Source organism: Nannobrachium achirus, assembly GCF_963921795.1.
Source record: "Nannobrachium achirus genome assembly, chromosome: 22".
Lineage (NCBI taxonomy): Eukaryota > Metazoa > Chordata > Actinopteri > Myctophiformes > Myctophidae > Nannobrachium > Nannobrachium achirus.
In genome coordinates, this window is record NC_137829.1 from 8,509,740 (window position 1) to 8,530,779 (window position 21,040).

General features: G+C 43.3%; 1 protein-coding gene across 1 annotated transcript in view; it reads right to left on the minus strand.

Moving 5' to 3' along the window:
• Positions 1-21,040, minus strand: part of mycbp2 (MYC binding protein 2) — a 97,853-nt gene that overhangs the window by 26,884 nt on the left and 49,929 nt on the right. Inside the window, exons 34-54 of the mRNA XM_080753382.1 lie at positions 16,649-16,855; positions 16,346-16,483; positions 16,006-16,184; positions 15,680-15,822; positions 15,457-15,557; positions 14,771-14,989; positions 13,139-13,361; positions 11,322-11,440; positions 10,811-10,898; positions 10,470-10,519; positions 10,204-10,376; positions 9,451-9,595; positions 8,610-8,816; positions 8,229-8,284; positions 8,018-8,133; positions 7,780-7,877; positions 6,962-7,078; positions 6,134-6,274; positions 3,147-3,371; positions 1,888-2,020; positions 182-307 (exon numbers count right to left, since the gene is read on the minus strand). Coding sequence (XP_080609508.1) covers positions 182-307; positions 1,888-2,020; positions 3,147-3,371; positions 6,134-6,274; positions 6,962-7,078; positions 7,780-7,877; positions 8,018-8,133; positions 8,229-8,284; positions 8,610-8,816; positions 9,451-9,595; positions 10,204-10,376; positions 10,470-10,519; positions 10,811-10,898; positions 11,322-11,440; positions 13,139-13,361; positions 14,771-14,989; positions 15,457-15,557; positions 15,680-15,822; positions 16,006-16,184; positions 16,346-16,483; positions 16,649-16,855 — 3,004 coding nt within the window. The remainder of the gene's footprint in view (positions 1-181; positions 308-1,887; positions 2,021-3,146; positions 3,372-6,133; positions 6,275-6,961; positions 7,079-7,779; positions 7,878-8,017; positions 8,134-8,228; positions 8,285-8,609; positions 8,817-9,450; positions 9,596-10,203; positions 10,377-10,469; positions 10,520-10,810; positions 10,899-11,321; positions 11,441-13,138; positions 13,362-14,770; positions 14,990-15,456; positions 15,558-15,679; positions 15,823-16,005; positions 16,185-16,345; positions 16,484-16,648; positions 16,856-21,040) is intronic.

Here is a 21,040-nt window from a genome sequence, read left to right on the forward strand (position 1 = left end):
AAAATGGCCACTGTGTGAATGTGGTTGATGAAAGTAGTCACCGACTACAACAATTAAACAAAAGTGAACATCATAACAAAAACATTTGGATGTTGAAATAAAGGAGATTTCATGCCAGGTAAGAGTAGTCAGTCTAGTGAGTCGGGAGTGGAATACAAACAAAATCTAGTCATGATCTCACCTTTGTTGTTGGAGATGCCATAGTCGAAGCCTTGTGCTCCATTGGAGGTGGCGGCTCTGTTGAAGGCTTGAACAGAGAAAGGGCTGGGCGGTGGGGTCTGGGCCCCATGCTCCAGTAGAGCTTGTTCTACAAGAGCAAATAAATTAATGTCAACTCTGGCCAAAATCAACAACTAAATCTGGATCAAAATTCTGTTACAGTAAGCAAAATCTATTACATTGGTTTGGGTTATGCCACTGTATTTTATCACATTTTGCCCGGAGGGGATGATAAAAGCAATGAGAGGGTTATTGGTTATTGGTCAGCTGCCATATCGGCAGATGACCACAGAAGGGCTAGGCTGGCAGCCAGCAGCACCAGCCATGTTTTCAGCCAACTCCCTCCACACTGTTGGGGAATCCCAGCAGGACTAATGGAGCAGTTCCTCATTGACAGTAATGTATCCATTTATATCAGGGGTGGGCAACTTTGATGATGGCGAGGGCCACTATATTTCCACCTTCACTCCAGAGGGCCACATCGCATAATGCTACGTCCTATGTCATTCTAGTATCTCAAACTAAAGAAGCAAAATTGCAGATCTATAAGCTCAAAACTGTTTTGAGCTTGTAGATCGGCTATTTTTGCTTCTTTTGAATTGGAATCCTGAATTATTTTTTGTTCTTTTTTAATTGGAATCCTGAAATGTAACATTTTGATTTAATTTCAAACGCAATAAGTTATATACTCATGTTAACTTTATAAACTTTGATACAAATACATTGGACATAAAAAAATAAATTTTAATACAACAGAATTAAAGCAGGTTATGTTTGGAATTGTAACAGCTGAAATCAATAATATATCAGTATTCCTTTTTTTAATAAGACTGGCTATAAACCACCGAAGTCCTGATGTCACTGCCGCTACAGAGCGCTATACCGCTACGCCAGCCGTCCGGGCCCAAAATGTCCTACTATTGTGTCTTGCATTTAATCTACATTAATTATACATATTTGAATGATTCTAGTCTCGTGAAAGTGTATTTGTTGTTTGCACGCGAGCAAGACTAACAGAGTGTACATAACTTTGAATACACCTAGTATAGTATCTGACCTGTGCAGCTCCCTGCTGACTGGTGGGGTGACTTTAGAGGTGAACACATTTTCTGACAAATCAAGTTAACTCATCTAGTGCCATTCGCGAGATATCTCGCGAAATGTACTCGAGTATCTGTAGTGCCATTCACGGGATATCTCGGGAAAAGTAATATATTACTGTAACGGCGAGTACATTACCGAGAAGAATGGCCGGCGGTCCGGAGACGAAATCCGTCGCTGATTTCGCATCATCACGGCTCCACGAGCACAAAATAGTCCCATCCATGAGGTGGACGGGGGATCTCATCTTTAATGTCCATTATCTCAAAACTACACTTTAGAAGCTAGGATGGAGGCAGATGCTCGCTTATGTTACACAGTTATAAAAGCTCCCGGTCGGCCATTACACAACTCCACGTGGACACGGATCGGTTCCGGCGCACGATCCGATGACGTCAGACCGGAAGTGATTGCGCGGTGGACTTCTGGCCTTCAAAATAAGACAACGCAAGTGAATGGGACCTGAAGGAGGCACTTTGGACATTATAATCCGTTAATGTCTGGGGCTCAGAATGAGTTAAATGTTGTTTTGTGGCGTTCAGTTGTCAAAGAAGAGAAGTGACTTACCGTCATCATGGCGGAGGTACTGGTTTCCCCCGCGGTCTCTGGCCAGCGACCAGGCCTCTCCCTCGTCACTCTCACAAAACTCCACCACGCTGTTCTTATCCAGCTGCACCCATGTTCCCTCTGAGTTGACCACCTGATGCACAGACAACCCTCTTTATCCATACATACATACCAAGAACCATCCTCACGCACATCAAGTCCAATTGAAATTCATTCATTACAGCTAACCGGGATCATCATACAACTAAAATCGTAACTTATTGCAACCACAAGGGTACAAAAACAATAACACAGCCACACACACACACACACACACCCAAACACAGACGCATACACTGCAAGATCAGTCCATGCAAGCACAATCCATTATCATCCGATTTACAAGCATACCCTACAGTGGCAAATCACATTAATTTGGCTTAATCGATTTCATGGCATTAACAGACATCAGGGGACAAAATTGATGGAGCTAAAAGAAGAACAAAACTTACTCTAAAAGGGTAGCTTATTGAAAGGTAAATGCATGGGGCTGTTTTTTCTTAACTCCCTGAAATATCATCATTTTGGACAAACAGACATAGATGAGGAAGCGTTAGTGAGTGGGGGTTGCACGTTTCAGATCCAGACAGGGCATTCCAGAACAGGTTCAGAGAGGAAGTTCTAGAACAGCATGACACACTAGAGCAGCCAATGAGAGGTCAGGTCCGATAAGGGGAGGGTCCATTCAGTTACAGGTTCAGAGGCAGTTTAGAGAGCTCAAAGTGCCGTTATTCACAGGAGTTAAGAGTGCAAAAAAAGGATATAGCAATCACGGTGTGGCTCCAGCATTTTGTGATTCAAAATAAAATATTTCAAGGCATTTGAGTATCATGGCATGAGAATGAAGTGAGATTACAGACAGGCTGAAAGAAATCAGTAAACGGTCAAAATGCTGTAACCAGTCAAGTTGATAAAAGAGAAGTCCACAACGAGTGTAAAGATACAGAGCACACACCCTCACCCAGAAGCATCTTGTGTATTCCCCTTGCAAAAAAGAAATTACATTCTTTACATTCCATTCATTTGAAAAATCTTAGCCAAGTGGGAAACACTGATTCCGGTCTTGTTAGCGAGGAAAGGGCAATATCTGGCAACAAGAACTTTAGTGTTTACAGTGATCTCAATTTAGATGTATTCAGCTGAAGCCACAAAAACACACAGCATTTTTTTTTGTTGTTTTGTTTTTAGGGAGGGAGGGAGTGGGGGGGTTGAGTGCGTACCTCGCCTACTGCCTTGACCTTGTTCCCCAGTACTAACATTCCAATGGGGATACCCCTAAGGTTTGGGCAGCTTCTGATGTTGTGACCAGAGGGGCCGGTCTTGACTACCTTATAAAGCCCCGGGCCGCCGCCCTGCCCCGCCCTGCTCTGCTCCCGCATGGGGGCCTCATGGGAGGGGCGGCTGCTCACCTCCTTTATGTTCTCTTCCGACTGGCCCCTGGCCTCCTGCAACAGGGAATGACACGGGGTTAGAGACAGGATAGTACACAGAGAGTGCGACAACAACAAAGAAAGCAGGACTGAGTTAGAGTGATGAGTCGTGAGTTAACGTGATGGAGGGGAGTCAAAGTACTCGTGTTCACTGTTCAGATTATTCCCATCAGTGAATCCACTCTTTTCAGTGTGCCAACACCATGCTTAAGGCAAGTCTGAGCTTTATAAGTTATTTGCAGAGATGCAAATAACTGTTTCCACAACTAATTTGCTAGAACACAAATCTCAAGAAGAATAGCATTGTTCTTTGTATTCAGTGTCATTTCTTGACTAGGGTTCATGCCATTTGCATGACAGTTACAATGCACTTATCACTCTGGATAAGAGTGCTAGATGTCTACACTGTAATTGTCAATTGTAATAAATGTAAACGTATCTATGCACAACAACTAAGCGATATATCAAAGACACCTGCAATAGTTATACAAAATAAAAATTCAACAACGTTCCAACATTGCAGTGATGCAGGTAAGTGACCAGTAGACAATTATAGACCAGCTCAAATTCAGTGAATGTTTTACCTCTTCCATATAATCTACAGGGAAGCATGCTATTACACACAGGGATACAGCACTGTACAGTACATGGCAACCCTCATGCAACAGATTAGTTCCAGATCTTTTTTATCCTCATGCAACATACAAACTTGGCCTGCTTCGTCCCCCATTACTTTCATTTTCCAATCATGTTGAATCAAGGTTTCAAGACAGCCAGGGTAACAGTAATGACTACAACATATCCCATTTTATAATGTCAAGGGGTCTACGGTAATAGCAGTGATATTTAAGGTTCCATCACTGCTCTAAATAAACAAACAATACACAACCATGCAATTGTGGCTCGGTCTCCTCTGGCCTGAATGTTTACCCTTTAGGGAAGTCTACAACATCACAGAGGGATTCGAGGGGACAAGTAGAAATTAAAAGCTCATGGCAAAGCTACAGGACAGCCAGGCTGAACACAACTCTCCTTCATACACAACTCACCTGTGGTGGGAATATAGTTAAGGGGGTCCACGACAAAAAGGCGATATCCCTGACTCCTTCGCTAGCATTAAAGACATTCTGAGCAACAGATTGTAAGACAGTCAAGAAACGCACAGGACTCGAGATGAAAGAGCAAAGGAGGGGAGGGAGGGAGGGGGATTTGGGCACTGATGTATTTTTTTGGAAGGAAAACAATATTTGGCTTGGCTCTGCAGAATTTTTAAAACATTTAAAGTCATTTAGGAAGGCGTAGAAGAAGGAAGAGAGTAACAGATTTTGCCCAGTGTTAAGATAGTGAGGCCTGTTAGTTAGGCATGGATGCAGGGATGGCGGGTGACCATGAGGAACTCGGAACACTGACAAAAGCCTGTTAAATAGCTGATCGCATGGCGTCAAGTGGGATCAAATGCATTCTTGCATTCATGAGAAAATATTATGGACCTTCCCTTTGAACTTTAAACTTTTAGGGTCAGAATATCTGCAAACAGGGTTCAATCAGCAAAACGACTTGGACAAAGAAAAAAGGAATTAAATAAATATACACCAGAAAATAAAGAACTTCCAAAAAAATTCCCCACTTGGATGATGTAGTGTGTCATGCTGTTCAGACAAAGATCTTACATGGAAGCCTCTTAGAACCTTGAGCAGCCCAATGCAACGGTGGAATTGGCGGAGTGGTAGAAGAACAGTTTACTGCAGAAGCGTTGTGTGGAGCCAGTGATTGCTTCATGACAGAAAACCACCTTAATATTTTGATACTTACTCAGCAAACGCACTCCAGATTGTGATACCTTGTTAGAACGGACATTAACCACTTTCAACTCGGTGACTGCATTTTGGGCCAATATTATTATAGGTGAAACCTTTAGATTTCACCTACAGGTCACTGTGCGACACTGTCTGACAACAAAGTATAAAATAGGGTTTAAGTGGTTAACATTGTTCAAACACAATCTCACACAACAAATCCCCAGATTTCTACTTGGCCTTTTTTAGGGGTTTCTGCGCCATGGAGCAACAACAACACATGAACTCTTTTCGTGCTGCAGCACCTGCTGTGTTTGTTAACTGTGAGACAGCAAACTGTGAGGAAACGACAGCTGGGTTGGACCCACTAAACCACACACAGAAATTGCTCAACTGCTACCTCTCCCTTTTATTTCGGACAATTCCTGCATTGGGAAGTGGGAGGGAGGTTGACGTCAGTGCTCTGAACACGTACTAACTACTGTAGTTCCGTGAGGGTTTACAAGGGTCAAGTCCATCCACACACACACACACACACTCTCACACACACAGACACGTCATGGTTACATTGCAGTAAACGTCTCTCCCTTGCACATGAGTTAAGGCATGCACGCACTCAGCTGCTGCGGCTCCTTTGCTGTCTTGTTAGTGAAGGTTGGGACACTTGGCAGTGCTGCTCAGGTAAACACATCATGCAAGAGAACACACCCCCTGCAGTAGTCCTATTATTCTGAAGAGGTTCTCAATGCGTTGCATGCTTTAAAGGGGGCATTTGGGGGTGCCAAGTGTGTGTGTGTGTGTGTGTGTGTGTGTGTGTGTGTGTCTGGGAGGGTTCTCTTGACTCGAAGACTTATGATTGCCTTTTCTCTATCGAGTTCAACAGGGGTGGTGATCTCTAGTGTCTTTCCCCATATTGGGCAGCGCAGGAAGCCTCTGCCCTTCTGCACAATTCAAGACCGTTGAGCAGGCCTGTTTACTTACGTCAGCTGGGACCAGCAGGCTCCTACCCAGATGCTGGTTAAAAGAGAGGCACCAAGCTTCAGTGTAGCCATTCATGTTGGGAACATACTTCTTTACTGTTTCATCGTTCAGCCTGAGCCACACACCATCATCGTTGTGCATCTATGGGAAAACAAGGAACAGAGAAGAGCAGAGCCATGCCCCTCCTGTTACTATGGAAACAGGAGGAAGGGGGCAGAACCCTCTCACAGAAGACCTCTGGAGGCTGCAGGAGAGACCCAAGTCAATTTGAACGGGAAGGGGGGCTACACCGAGTCAACAAGAGAAGAGAAAAAAAAATGCACAATTGCTGAGTTGAGATGGCGAGCAAAAAGTGCACTGGGATTCAGTATGAATTGCACAGAGTTTATATTTTGAGGATAGGGAAGCCAAAAAGACCATAGCAATGAACAGAGAGTGTGTGTATGTGTGTGTGTGGGGGGGGAGTGTTAGTAAATGCTTTAATTTCAAAAGCAGCAATTTTTCATGCTGTGTAGGCATTTATGCCTTTCCTGCTTTTTTCTTTTTTTTTATCTCTCTCTGCAGCCTCAGAAAAGTCTCTGACTCTCACATGGGCAATATCAAAGAAAAGCAACAAATCTGTGAGCTTAGAAGTGAGGTCCAAATCAACAATGACATAGTCAATTGCATATAATAAATGTCAGATTTACTCCAAAGACATTATAACATTTATTTATCGAATCTGCCTTCACTAACTGAAAGAAGTGTCAATAGTGAAATGGGAGCTCAACCAAAGTGGACAGCGCTTCCAAAACACAGGTTCAATTCTGCCTGTTCTACGTTGATTACCTCGTCAATGAAAGTGATGGTGCCATTGACTTGCACTATGCCTATCTGTTCACTCTGCAGGGAGGGGTGACTACGAACACGCAGGCCTGCGCTGTCCTTGGACACAAATTTGCGGACCTGAGAGAAGCAGAGGAAGACAGGGAAACAGTGAGCCGCCGGAGCAGACAGACAGAGAGACAAATAAGACAAAGTGCTGCAGAAGGAGGAAGGATCAAGGAAGATAGAAGCAGAGCACATGGGAGGGGGGGGGGGATGACACGCATTAACTCTCTCACACACACACAGTCTACAACACACACACAAAGCAAAACCATCAGCAGAAACTGCAGAAAGAGCAGGAGTCCCAACCACTACCACCACCACCACCACCAGTGTCGGTTGGATGAACTGTGTTTTGAATCCCGTTATCCAGCTACTGTACATCGGTGCAGGTGTTTCTGTGCTCTCAGAAAGAAAAAAACATAGTGCCGATTCAATATGCACACCTTGTTGCTCGTTTCCCCATGGTGTGTCAAGAGTTTTTGTGAAAAGCTCACAAAAAGAAGATAACTGTAGTGGCAAAATGTCAGTAGGAATCATGCCTCACTTGGACTTTGGAGTGAATAAACAAAAGATGTATCCAATTACTTTTTCACAAGCAGTTTGGCTGGATGAAATGGGGCTGACGTGCCGACAGTGAATGAACAGCATGGTTGAGTGTTTGTATTTACTTTTGTCTCTGTTGTGTTGTGTTGTGTTGTATTGCATTGCAATTGACCTTCGCAAGTGTGCATACGTGCATTCATGAATGCATTTGTGTAGAACAGCTAATGGCTCACCTTGCAAGGCTGAGGCTCAGCTTTTGGTTTGACCATCTGAGTGCCAGGTGGGATCATGCCTTTGGGAGGGTCTTTCACTTCCACCTCCAAACCAGCATCTTAAAACAACAACAAAAATATAGCATTTTCACACAGGCATTGTAAAGAACACAAAATCTATTGTGTATAGAATTATCTCTGTAAGAGATGTTTGAGGGCAGACTACTGTGCCACTTGGCTGTAACAGATTTTGAATTACCTATTTCAATGCCATCAATGGTGACATGGATAGTATAGAGGCCTACTGCCCCAGGAGTCCAGTTGGCACTGTAGGTTCCGTCTGTATTGGCCCGGATCAGCATGTTCTCGCTGGGTCTGTAGGGGGAGAAAATGATCAAACTACTGTGAGCGGTTTGTCACATCACATCTGCTTGAGCAAAAACCTCTCATTCCTCCAGTACCCAGGTTACCTCTTCGGGGTAGGGGAGGCAAAACGCAGCTCTTCAAAGGAGTAGTTTTCATATGCCTGTAAATTGACCAAAGAAACAAATGCACCAAGTCAACAACATCCAAAATAAAAGGTTTTCTGCCCAATAACTGGCACCTCATAGAGTGTGCGCTCTTTAATTTTAAAGCCCCACTCCAGTATTTTAAATTGATTTATCATGTGTCAGCTGTTTAAAGTGGTTCAACGCCAACCTTTAGTGCAATATATTGACTCAAGAGTAACCAAAGACCATTTTTGAGAAATAAGTGAATTTCGGGTGTAAAGTTCAACATTTTAAGCAGGATTTGAAAAGGTACTAAAAGTGACTACTGTATGATTCCCATTGTCCAGCGGTCGCTCTGACCTTCATCATGGTGATGGCGATGTAGCGAGCCTCTTTGACAATCATGGGCTCGTAGGTGGCCTCCAGCTTGGGCATGGGCAGACCTCCAAAGGTCAGGTCGGTGCCCAGGGAGGAGGAGGACGCGCTTCCAGGGAGCCGCTGCAGCTTCTTCACGTTCTCCTGCTGCAGGGACTTTTTCTGGGACACTGGCACAGCCTTCACCTCCACCTGGACCGGGAACGAAGAGAAACGCGGGTTTAAGGGGTGTGAAACATATGGTGCAGTGTAATATAAATGTAAATGTATCTCCAGTATGATCGATCCCCTGAAAATGGCTGGCAGTGAGGGCTTTTAACCCATTTAGGCCTAGGATTATTGACTGCTTTAACTATTGAAAAATAGCAGATATACAAGCTCACAACGCGGCACCGAGTGCCGCGCTGCGAGCTTGTAGATCTGCTATTTTTTGAAAAATCATGATTTTTCATTGCAAGTCTTTGAATATATCTATTTAAAAGCACGGCGGTCCGTGGCCAAATACCTGTAATTTTGGGGGATCTTGACGTGAAAAAGTTTGCGAACCACTGATTTAGAGGAAGGATTTAGAAGTCGGGTCAAAGATCGGGTCAAAGATATTCAAAGACTTGCACACATTCTCACGATTTTTCAAAAATAGCAGATCTACAAGCTCGCAGCGCGGCACTCGGTGCCGCGCTGTGAGCTTGTATATCTGCTATTTTTCTAAAGTTAAAGCATACAATAATGGTTAAAGTGGTTCAAATCTAACGCGACTCGGGCGCGTTCCAGGTATTTGAGAGTTAAGACTAAATGACAAGACAGAATGTAAAAGAAGTATTCTGACCTTCATGTTAGGGACATGCACCACATCTCCATACTGGTCTTTGGTCTGTACAACAACTGTTGTGGGCCACCCACAGCGAATGTCATCTTTGTTTAGGATCAGCGATGTCTTCTGGGGGTCTGCATACGAGTCTGGCTGCAGCCACCTGTGAGGAGCAGAAAAGAACAGGAACAAAGTCAATGACTGTTGTTGAGCACTAAGAATCAGGGATTTTAACCCAGACTTCGTATATCGTACAATCTCTAATCGTTTGAAATTTTCAAGAAGGAAAGGAGTAAAGAATAGAGCAAGAAATGAACAAGGAAAACAGGTGCCAACGCTTCCTACTGTATACGTACATCCCATGTTGATTCTCATAGTTTTAATGGGTGTGTGTGTGTGGCGTTACAGGCAAGCATTACAGGCAAGAGTAACGTGTGACACAATTGCAGCAGGTTTTCACAGCAACTGCTCCCAGCGGTCGCACTCATTTTATAATGCTTTATATTCACTACATTGAATCCACTGCAAAACAGGTTATTTTTTTATTTTTTTGAAAAGTAACCGTTTTAGACATAACTACCTGACAACAATGATATGTGTGTGTATATATAGAATATAGATATTTAGTGTGTGTGTGTGTGTGTGTGTGTGTGTGTGTGTGTGTGTGTGTGTGTGTGTGTGTGTGTGTGTGTGTGTGTATACAGTACTATAGTATCTTGGGCACGTGAGACATCACTTAGCAGCAGATATCAAATGCTGAAATCAAATTACCTCGCTAGGCGTCCTCCACTTGAGCTCTGCACGCAGGTGATGAAATCCTCCAGGAAGGAGTGTTCATTGGTTTGGAGGTGCAGAGGCAGATTCCCTTCTAGAGCCTCCAGTATGGTGGGGGAGTGAGACAAGGCTAGACCCTTCCCCAGTATGCCTGAGTGGGACTTGACCACCTGGTAAAAGGGTGAGGAAAGCACAACGTAAAGAGAAGATATATATTTGCGAAGGAGATCATTATCTCTGATCACAGGCTAAATTATGTGTACCTGGAGAGAGGCTTCCTCAAGAATCTCAAGATCTTCCTCTAATTCGTTCCCTGTAAAAAAGAAGAAAGAAAGAAATATAAAATGTAAAATCATTAAAAGTCGAAAGTGGTCAGATGGGTGGGCCGCATGCATTTCTTTTTATGATCTGTCAATCGATTGTGAAAGAGTTAATTTGATATCATCATTCAAATCTTAGTGTTTTGCCAATTATTTGGGGACCCACTTGCAATACCCTCAAGGACCCACAGGTTGAGAACCACTGGTGTACAGTACCAGGGCAGAATGGTGAGACATGAAGGGGCAACCTATTCTTCACAAGCCAGAAGTAATGTCTTTCTTACCTATAGGCAGAGCCAGGTCCTTCTTCATTAGAGCTGCAGCACACATACTGCCCAGGTAGGCAAGCTCCTTCTCTAGCTGGATGATACCCTGACACACACAAAATGCTTTGTCAAAACACTATTTCATCATTAACTGTTTGTTTTCTACCGCAATCATCAAATTGTCTTCGATGTCCAAAACCTGCTTTTTGCGAAAATGAGCCTAGATGTTATTTAGTCCTTTAACTGATTTCTGTATTGTGACCCGTTTCTTAGTGACTGCCTTAGTGACTGCATATTGAGGCACAAAAGCAATAAGAGTGACACCAATTGTAGATGGATGGTTGCATGGGTATATGTATATATTGGATGGATATATCAGTATTACAGATTGGATATTGTTTGAACAGAACAGTGATTCTAGTAACTGTACATTCACATGTGTATGTACAGTGTATAGTTATGAACTAATTCATAATCATAGATAAAAATGTTACAGACTACACAGCAGCATCTATTACAGGCCTCCTACCTCATCATGCCCAGGGTTGAATTCATATCCCACAGCAACACACTTGAAGCCATAGAAGCATGCCTTCTCATCTTTCACATAATCAGACGCCGTTTCCAGCGAGAACAGAACTTCATTTCCTGAAAGGAGAGGACACGGTAAAAATCATGACCTTGACACAACAGTAAGAGTGATAGACGGACAGACTGCTGCTGGTATTCATGGGTAAACCAAAGAAAGCCAGCTGGGCCAGGTGTCTTAGTAAAATGTTCATTAAAGGGCCTACACCATGCTTTTAAAACTATATTTTTTGTATAAATATATGCTCAAAATTGAGTCTTAGACAGGTTTTAACCCTCAACAAACACTCTGACCATTCTTTTTGTTTGTTCTAGCTCTACTATAATGAGGCTCTCCAGCTGCAATACCAAAACGGCCTCTGTTTGCTCAGGGGCGCATCTAGTGGGGTTTTTCCAGAAAAAAAATAAGTTTTTTGAAAAAAAAATAAGTTTTTTGAAAAAAAAAGTTTTTTGAAAAAAAAAGTTTTTTGAAAAGTTTTTGAAAAAAAAAGTTTTTTGAAAAAAAAAGTTTTTGAAAAAAAAATTTTTTTGTAAAAAAGTTTTGAAAAAAAAAATTTTTTTGAAAAAAAAAAGTTTTGAAAAAAAAATGTTTTGAAAAAAAAAAATTTTTTTTAAATATTTTTTTTTTTGACTCTGAAAAAAAAAACGGGAAACGCGTGTGACGTCACATGCGTCAACTCTCAGAACAGCACTGTTCTGAGAACCCGTGGAAAGCTTTTCATCTCTGTCTTCCCAAAACCAGAGAAAGACACAATGTACAGAAATAGGACTTTGTGAGGATAGAAGGTGCCAGTGGGACCCCAAAAAAAGGTTTTAAAATAGAAAAAGTGAAAATTCATGGTGTAGGTCCTTTAAGGAGATTAATACACACATGAGAATATAAGAAAGATCATTGAACTGAAATGGAACTGCATGCATTGCATATTCCCTGTGTGTTCAGAATAGTGTGTCTCCCATGTCATCCATTTTCCAGTATACACAACAAGAAATGTCAATTGTCCTTAAGCTTGCAGAAGATTGTAAAAACTAATGGTTAACCATTCTTTTTATTTAATTCCACTATTTTGTAACCCATTTTTCACCCAGTGTCAATTGCCTAAGCTGTAATCCTGAAATCTACTATCCCTCTGCCAACCTGGGAGAGCCCCGAACTGAGCTCATGCTTCCTTTAATGCATGAGGAGTGACAGGCTGCTTCTTATAGACGTAGCTCGTGGAAGGAACACGTTATTCCAACCAGTTCCTTTCCCCTCCATCAGGCTGACCAGGGGGAGGCAGAATAGAGACCAGCATTACTGCATGTTTTTGTGAGGGTATCAACCCTAGGGGACATGGGGATAACATGCAAACTCCACACAGAAAGGCCCTTTCGCCAACCCCACCTAGGGTATGGGCACTGATGACACAGAGGAGCGAACACGCCCCAAGCGTCCCCGATGGGAATCGAACCCGGGACATTCTAGCTTTGAGGCGACAGTGCCATTCTTTGCGAGTATTTAAATGTAACCACATAAACCTAGTGCCCCTATTCTAGGTGCATCATCATAATAGGCAAACATTCTGCAAAATAGTCAAGTCAAGCTCGTAAAGAGCTTGTAAATCAGCTATATTTGCCTAAATAAATTGGTATAGAGCGGTGGAGAAAAGTACAGAACCCTGGGGGAACCCGGTCAACATAGTATATAGGGTTTAAGTGGGTAAGTGAAATCAAGCAACGGGAGCCTGCAAGCCAAACCAACAAATGCTGGGCCTTTCGAACCTGGTAGCACTAGAACAGTGGTGGGCCAGCCAGTGGAACCAGAGAACTTCTTGAGCTCTGTCCAGGTGTTGATGGTGTCATGGGCCAGAGGCTTGCCCCCTAGGCTGGACAGGTGGAATGTGCGGCAGGGGATGAGCAGGCGTAGGACGTCCTCAGGCTGGGCCGTGCCACACTGAGGGTCAAACTCTATGGTGGTCCAACGGACACAGTCTGGGAAGGATACCTGAGAGCCGGCAATAGAACAAATGGGACACCAGTTAAAGGTCCATGAAACACAAAATCACTTTTTCTATAAATATATATTATATCAATGAGTCACTTGTGATAGGGAGCAGTGATATGGTTCAATTTGCCCATAGGCTTGGGGATTCAGAGCTTTCTGCTGTCTCTGTAGCTATTTCTGTGTACTTCCAGTTTCTAGGTCCAAAAGAAATCTTTCGCGCCACTCATTAAATATTAGCTATCAATGTTCTGTGGTGTAACGTGACGTAGGCATATCTAATTAATATTAACGTTTGTTTTACAGAGTCGTATCAAGGGGGGGCGTGGTTTCACTGTATGCTTGTTTGCCAGAGAGAAGAGCAGGCTCTCTCAACGGACAGTTACACTGTGTGGTGCCTGTGTTATTTTCTGTGTAGTGTAGCCTGTGTGTGTGTGTGTGTGTGTGTGTGTGTGTGTGTTTGCGTGCGTGTCGTGACAGTGCACGCACACACACAACATCCACACACGGAAAACAGCAGATCTACAAGCTCACAACGCGTCGCGAAAGCGACGCGCTGTGAGCTTGTATATCGGCTATGTATGTAGCCTAGCTAATAGCCGTAGAGCCGAAACCAACGTGTTTACATGGTTGAGAAGCTATTGCTGCTACGGCTGTTAGCTAGGCTACATAGCTACATAGCTAATATACAAGCTCACAACGAGCTTGTAGATCTGCTAGTTTTCGTGTGTGGACGATGTGTGTGTGCGCGCACTGTCATGACACACACACGCACGCACGCACGCACACACACACACAGTCACTCACACACACACACTACACAGCAAATAGCTATAGTGATAGCCTAGTAGCGTCCATTCTTCACTGGTTCCGTGGTCCATAGCTGGATAAAAGCTCAGACAGCTTGTTTGTAAAATACCTGCACATTTAAATTAGTTATGTAACCTGGAGTTGCCGAATCTTTATACTTTTTACACCTCCAATGGCTGGTTTTAAAAAATGTTTCCGAAATGGAACAGCAACTGCCCAGTGCCCACTGCTGACAGCTTCGCTCTGTCTCTCTCTGATTCTGATAGAAGACGCATTACTCCGCCCCTCGCCCCCACAACGGCAGATAACCACGCCTACATTTTAGAAATCTTTTCATATCTCAAGTCTGATAAAACAAATAAAGAGGCGGGGTTTCTGACCCCTTTAAGCAGTGTTCCAGCGACAAGTGTCAAACATTCAATGCCAGTGACCGCAAACAAAATAATTAAGCGAATTAGGCAAATAATTAAGTCAGCCATTGAAACTTGACGTATTCAAGTTATAAAACAATTTTCTCCACAGCCGAATCATCTTTTTTTTTTACTGCTTTTGAAGTACGCTACCTGCTTAAATATTTTATGGTGAGGTTAGGCATAACGTACTCTGTACTGGGTGACTCCAGCTTGCTTGTATGGGTGGTCACTCTCAATCACAGAGTAATGGCTAGAGGTGGTACAAGCTGATAGACCCTGCTCAGGCTGGTTTCCTGTAGTGCTATCTGTTGACTGGTTGGGATTGAAGGTGGGTGGGGCATACTTCTGGTTGAGGGCAGAGACAGCAGGTAAGAGCTCTTGGACCAGGCCAAAGACCTCAACAGCAGCCTGGAGGAGAGAGAGGAGGATTTAAACCACTATATTACATCAAAGTACCAAAGTATCAAACAATCTCTGGTTGTGATTAGGGATGGGACGATATGAAAATGTCACATCACGATTATTGTGACCAAAGAAATTGCGATTTACGATATTATCGCGATAATCAAAATATCCCCAACATCCATAATCCTGGGGCGGAACATTTGCCAAAAAATAGCAGATCTACAAGCTCAGCTTGTAGATCGGCTATTATTTGGCAAAGACATTTGATAGAGAGTGAGAAAAAAAATATCAAGTACGTATATTATAAGTACCTTTTATAGATATGCAGCTCGGCAAATAAAAGGTGATCCCAGTGCATGACGTGCACGATGAATGAAATCTCCATGATTATCGTGATTGTTTTTTTATCACACTAAACGATAATATGGCTTATCGTCCCATCCCTAGTAGATCCTGGCTTGTATTTTTACCTTGGGTACGGAGGCAGCCACAGGGCCGATGTATGCCAGGATAAGGGGCAGCAGCATGGAGAACAGGCTGGAGGAGCTCAGTAGCTCTGGAATGTCTTCGGCTGGAGACAATTAAGGACATTTTACCAAAAATAATGAACCAAACAGATTTAACAAAAGTGGATTCATTGTCTAGAGGACTCTAGACCATAGCATAAGGGTAAGCATGTCATCATGTTCTCACCATCCACAGCGAAAGCTCTGTGCAGAAGGTCCTTGGCAGCTCTGACCACAGCACTGACCACTGACAGCGCCCGGCTGCAGTTCTTATCCTCCTCGTTGGCTTTGCTTAGCAGCTGGGATTGGAGATCACCATCATACTCACTCCTATTGCAAAGAGGACAAAGGAGGTGTGAAAAAGAGACAAACATTCAATGAAATGAAGTAAGAGAGTGTGTGTGTGTGTGTGTGTGTGTGTGTGTGTGTGTGTGTGTGTGTGTGTGTGTGTGTGTGTGTGTGTGTGTGTGTGTGTGTGCGCGCGCGTGCGTGCGTGCGTGTGTGTGTGTGTACCTGTAGTAGAGGATCTGAGGGATCTGACCCCTGGTCTGGTTTGTTCCATTGCTACTCAGGCTGCAGGTGCTGAACGTGAACGCAACGCCATCAGAGCACTGGACTGTGGTCATCCCACCATCTCCATTGGCTGTGCGACTGCCGTAGTTACGCAAGCGGACGGCATACTTTACACCCTCCTGACACAAAGCAAACATGTTTAACAGAAGTACCGTAACATATCTATCACACATTGTCAGCTGGCTCTGTTGTTATTATTTCATACCCTATTAGTGTCTTGTGAAAAGCCACTGGTAAATGTCAACTGGGTATGTGAACTGTCATGCAATGTCCTGTGTACCTTGAGTGGCACGGCCTTGTCTAGGCGGATCTCAGCAATGTCACTAGGCGAGTCATCGGTGCTGTAGGTTCCTTTCACCAGCTCCAGAGACGTCCATCTGTGGGTGTGGGCCGAGTCTCCTGGGTGCTCTGTCTGGGCCTAGAGGAGATGTATTTTTTAAAAGATCAATTAAATAAAAAAGTGAGAAAGAACACGGAAGAATAACATGATGTTATACCACAACAGTCAACACTGGTAAAAGTAAGAAACAAACAATAAAAAGTAAATGAAGGGCAGAACAATAATGGTGCCGTTTTCTCTTACGTCATCGGCCAGCACCTCCAGTTCGTACTCATGAATACCGCCCCCTCCATAGACGCAGAAGCCCACCAGCACCACACCAGGCTTGTCCACCGTCATACAGATGGCATCAGGGGAGCCGTTGCCCGTGTTCCAGCTCCGACCCTGGCTGGTTTTAGTGAAGCGGTTGGGAGTGGCCTTCACTGAGTGGAGCGAGTTCAGCCCATCCACCTGGAGAGTGACAACAAACCAGGCTTATAGATGCCACACACACCGAGCACATTGCAGTATGTGGATATGAGGGATAACTGGAAATATTTGATGAAACCCAGGGGGGAATGCAATTCATTATTTCACACACTGACTGCAAATTAGAAGCCATGTTCTACATTAGATAGAAATGTCTTCCAAAAATCAAAAATACTGCCACATCACCCGGTGGAATTAGTGAGGACCCCAAAACAACTCAGCAGGCTGTACAATGCAGTGGATCTCATCCATAAAATACTGCGGCCAAAGTTAATTGGCCAATGCCAAGGTCAACAACTATGTGTACAGACCAAATATGTGCAGACTTGGAAACAGATTAACATTCTCAAAAACAGAAGACCAATGCCAATAACATTTCAAATAATGTACATATCTCCTAATTTCAGTGCAGTCCTCTCCCTACTAAGACTACAATCATCACGTAATAGGGATGTCAACGAATATTAGCATTTCCAAATGGAGTGGCCACTCTCTAAATTGATCCAACCGACCAGTGTGACCATTAGTTCACTGCAGGGTCTGGTCATTGTGTTGACAAGCATGCATTAGTGCTACTCTAAGAGACAAAAAATCTTTTCCAGAGCAGTAGAATATTCTATTTGGATTTTGGTCAGTTTTTCCATCTATGCATCATAACTACAGTATATAAATGTTCATGCCAGAGTAAACCATCTTCCATTGACTTTTTCTTCCCAATTCCAGAGATCCCAGAGCCTATCCGACAATCAGTCGTGACGTTTCCCTGCTGACAACTAGCTAACAACCAAAAAAAAAAAAAGAAAAAGAAAAAAGAAAACATATAAGCCATGTCTTCATTACAGTGCTGGGATTTTTCCTGCAAAATAATTAGCATAACGTGCAGGATGTTTTTTGGGGGGGTGTTTTCACATACCCTCATTGGCAGCAGAAATTCTGGTATTGTCGGATAAGACACAGTTTTCACTAAAGATCATTGTGGCGGCATGAACGTCATCTAGCGTGAGAGGTGACGTAAACCATACCAGATCTTGACCTATTAAAAAACGCACGATAATGTATTATTATCACCTTCTTCTGCAAATCACATTTCAAATGTGCCTCTGTCAAATGCGCCTCTGTTAGACTGTAAGCTACAGCTTTGCTTCTCTGTTGCTGTCTCTCTCTCTCCATCCCTCTCTCTCTCTCTCTCCCCCTCTCTATCTCGCCGGCTCACGTGCCACGAGTTTCGCAGGAAACTACTGTACTATAGGCTTCAAGGATATACACAAAGTTCTTCTTGCTCAAGAACTAGATCCTTTCGGAACCTCTCCCTCTCAATAACAACGCACATGCATTTCATTGAAGAGGAAGCAGCTGTCCATTTCCTACCATGAAACTATAATGATGCACCTCGTGGATGAATCATTGTGCACGCAGCCATCCATGGACACAATGCGATTCTAGCCTACTGTAATTAATCCCCTTATGCAAGGTGAAGCAGTATTTTATTTCTATATCCTATTCCTTTACATTCGGATCGTTTTCAATCCCAAATACAATGCTTTAACCGTTATTATTGGCTCCTTTTACGCACCTGCTTGTCAAATAACGTCAAAAATCACAGTAGCCAGGGAAAATTCTATTCTCCCGGTACTTTCAGCATAAATTACCTGGTAGTTTGACGTGAAAATTCGGACGCCAAAATTTCCGCCACACAAAATAAGTGGCTGTTTTCACATGATGTGAATTTCAAAATTGCCTGAACTTTTGGAAAAACTTCCAGAAGTTTGGATCAGTCTAGTTTATGGGACAGTCAGCGACTAAAGATGCCACAACCCAACTACACAGATATGGCATAATGCTAGTGAACAGCTTTGGGGGAAATTGAGAAATCAGTCATCATCAGTCCCTGCCTGAGCCATGATCATGTGCAATTTCAGATTGACTGTCCAACCCGAGGAGCAGACAGGGAAGGCACGAGAGTTTTCTCAGTTTGATCGTAGAAAGGGCAGGCAATACGGAAAGAATATCTGCAGTGTGAATTTTAACTCAAATTAACACTGGATGTGTGTTCAGTGTTTGCTATTATGATCTCTGTTTATGACAACTTGCTGGTAGGGCGGTCACGATTAATACATAATTGTCTATTCGCGAACATTTTTCATGTTCGCGAATATTTTTTATATTCGCGATTATCGTCAATTAGGCAATTTAATTAAAAAGTAGTGGGTTTTGACGATAAAACCATTCTTAAACCTCGTCCTCATGTCAACACTTGCATTCTTGAATGCGCCTCCTCCTCCAGCAGCACAGCACGCATAGTGCAGTCACACAGGCAGGCTGGCTGGCTGGCTGGCTGGCAAACTAAACATGCTTAAAGAGTTTGTTTCAAGCGATCTAAGCTCGGAACTACAGACGCATGTACCATACACATCCCGGGACTATATTCCTTTTGATACAATACAGAAAAAGGCTTTCACTTTCGTTTCAACACAAGAGGACTGGAGTCAATGCCTTTACTGCAGCTTTATAGTGTTGGATCGTGATAAACATCGGCTATTGTCGCTATTTTCAGTTGTCGGCTATTTTTGCAGTGGTCGGCTATTTTCACGACGCATAGCGACGCGTTGTGGGCTTGTAGATCGGCTATTTTCACAACGCATCACCAAGTGCTGTGAGCTTGTAGATCGGCTATTTTCAAATAGCCACGGTATAAAATAGAGCTAAAGGTTGCATGTAAATGTACTTAATAGTTACTTTACACCACTGAACTGATGTTCAAAAAGCAATTAAATTGCTCTTCTTCATTAAGGTGTACAGTATGAGTATTATCAAAGCTCATAGCCTACTATCATAGTGACGATTAATCGTCTCCAGAAAGTCCTAACAGCCCTACTTGCTGGCCTCAGAGAGCGAGGGGAAGACGACCACTTTGACAGAGACAATACGCAGGTGCTTTCGAGCAGGACAGTCGTTTCCCTGACAACACAGACAGGAGGGGCACAAAAAAAAACACAGTTGTGGCTAAGGCTGTCGTCAAGGCACCCAGCCTATGCAACGGGCCTATGACGGTTACCGTGGCAACGGGAGTGGAGAGTTCATAATGCAGTAAACGTGGGTGAAGGGAAGGTGATGGGAGCGATCAACCAACGAGGGGACAGAGGGAGAGACAGACAACAACACAGGGCCTGATGATGACGCCCCGCCCCACCCCCTCGTGACTCAGCATCCCAGAAAAACAAAACCGGTGCTCCATCTTTCTGTTATCTACATTTGGCAACAATGAGGATGGTGCCGGCTGCAAAGCATGACTTGTCCCTCTGCAAAGGCTGATAGACAACAATGCAGCCACTGGAGGGTGCGTGCGTGCATTTGTTAGTTTGTTGTTGTGGTGGAAGAGGGAAAGACAGAGGAAAATGGATGCTTTCTGAATGACAGTCTCATCATCAGTAGGTCTCATTCTCCGACACAGACCTCTGCGCCAACTCTAATTTGATTGGCACAGCAATGGGGGTAGGGGCTGATTCAATTGTGATCGTGGTTGATCCAAGAATAGAAATGAATTCGATTGGGTGTGGTGGTGGTGGGTGATTACAATGTAAATACCATTATATGATGGTACTGTAGTCGTGTGCATGCAAAACAAAAGAGTGTGTGTGTGTGTGTGTGTGTGTGTGTGTGTGTGTGTTACAAAATTGTGGGATAAAAATTTTGAGAGAAAAATTATCTTACTCTGTACTAGAAAGCATGCACGTTTAATCACACGTCACTTTAATTGATTAAAAATGCTAACAGGTCAAAGGTGAAACAGGCGATTCATTTTTGGCGGACAGTTTACAACGATATTCGACCGGAAAAGCGATGTAAAAACTATGTATGGATTGTCCCTCACGGTAAAACTCGCTCCATGTCACATATCTCTGTCTTGTAGCCTACGGAACGGTACGATACAAACAAAAATAAATAGATGGTTTGAATTTTCATTTCCCGTTTTATGTTGAGGTAAAGATTGTTCCAACACAGCGCAATGAGCACATCCTTGGAGCGATGCGTCTCTGTTCTCCAGATAAGTCCGGGCTTGTATCTAAACCATTACAGCAATGAGACTTTTGTTGTGTTTAAATTACGTTTTACGGGATACAATATTTTATATTAAAACAACTAATAATAATAATAAAGAACCCACAT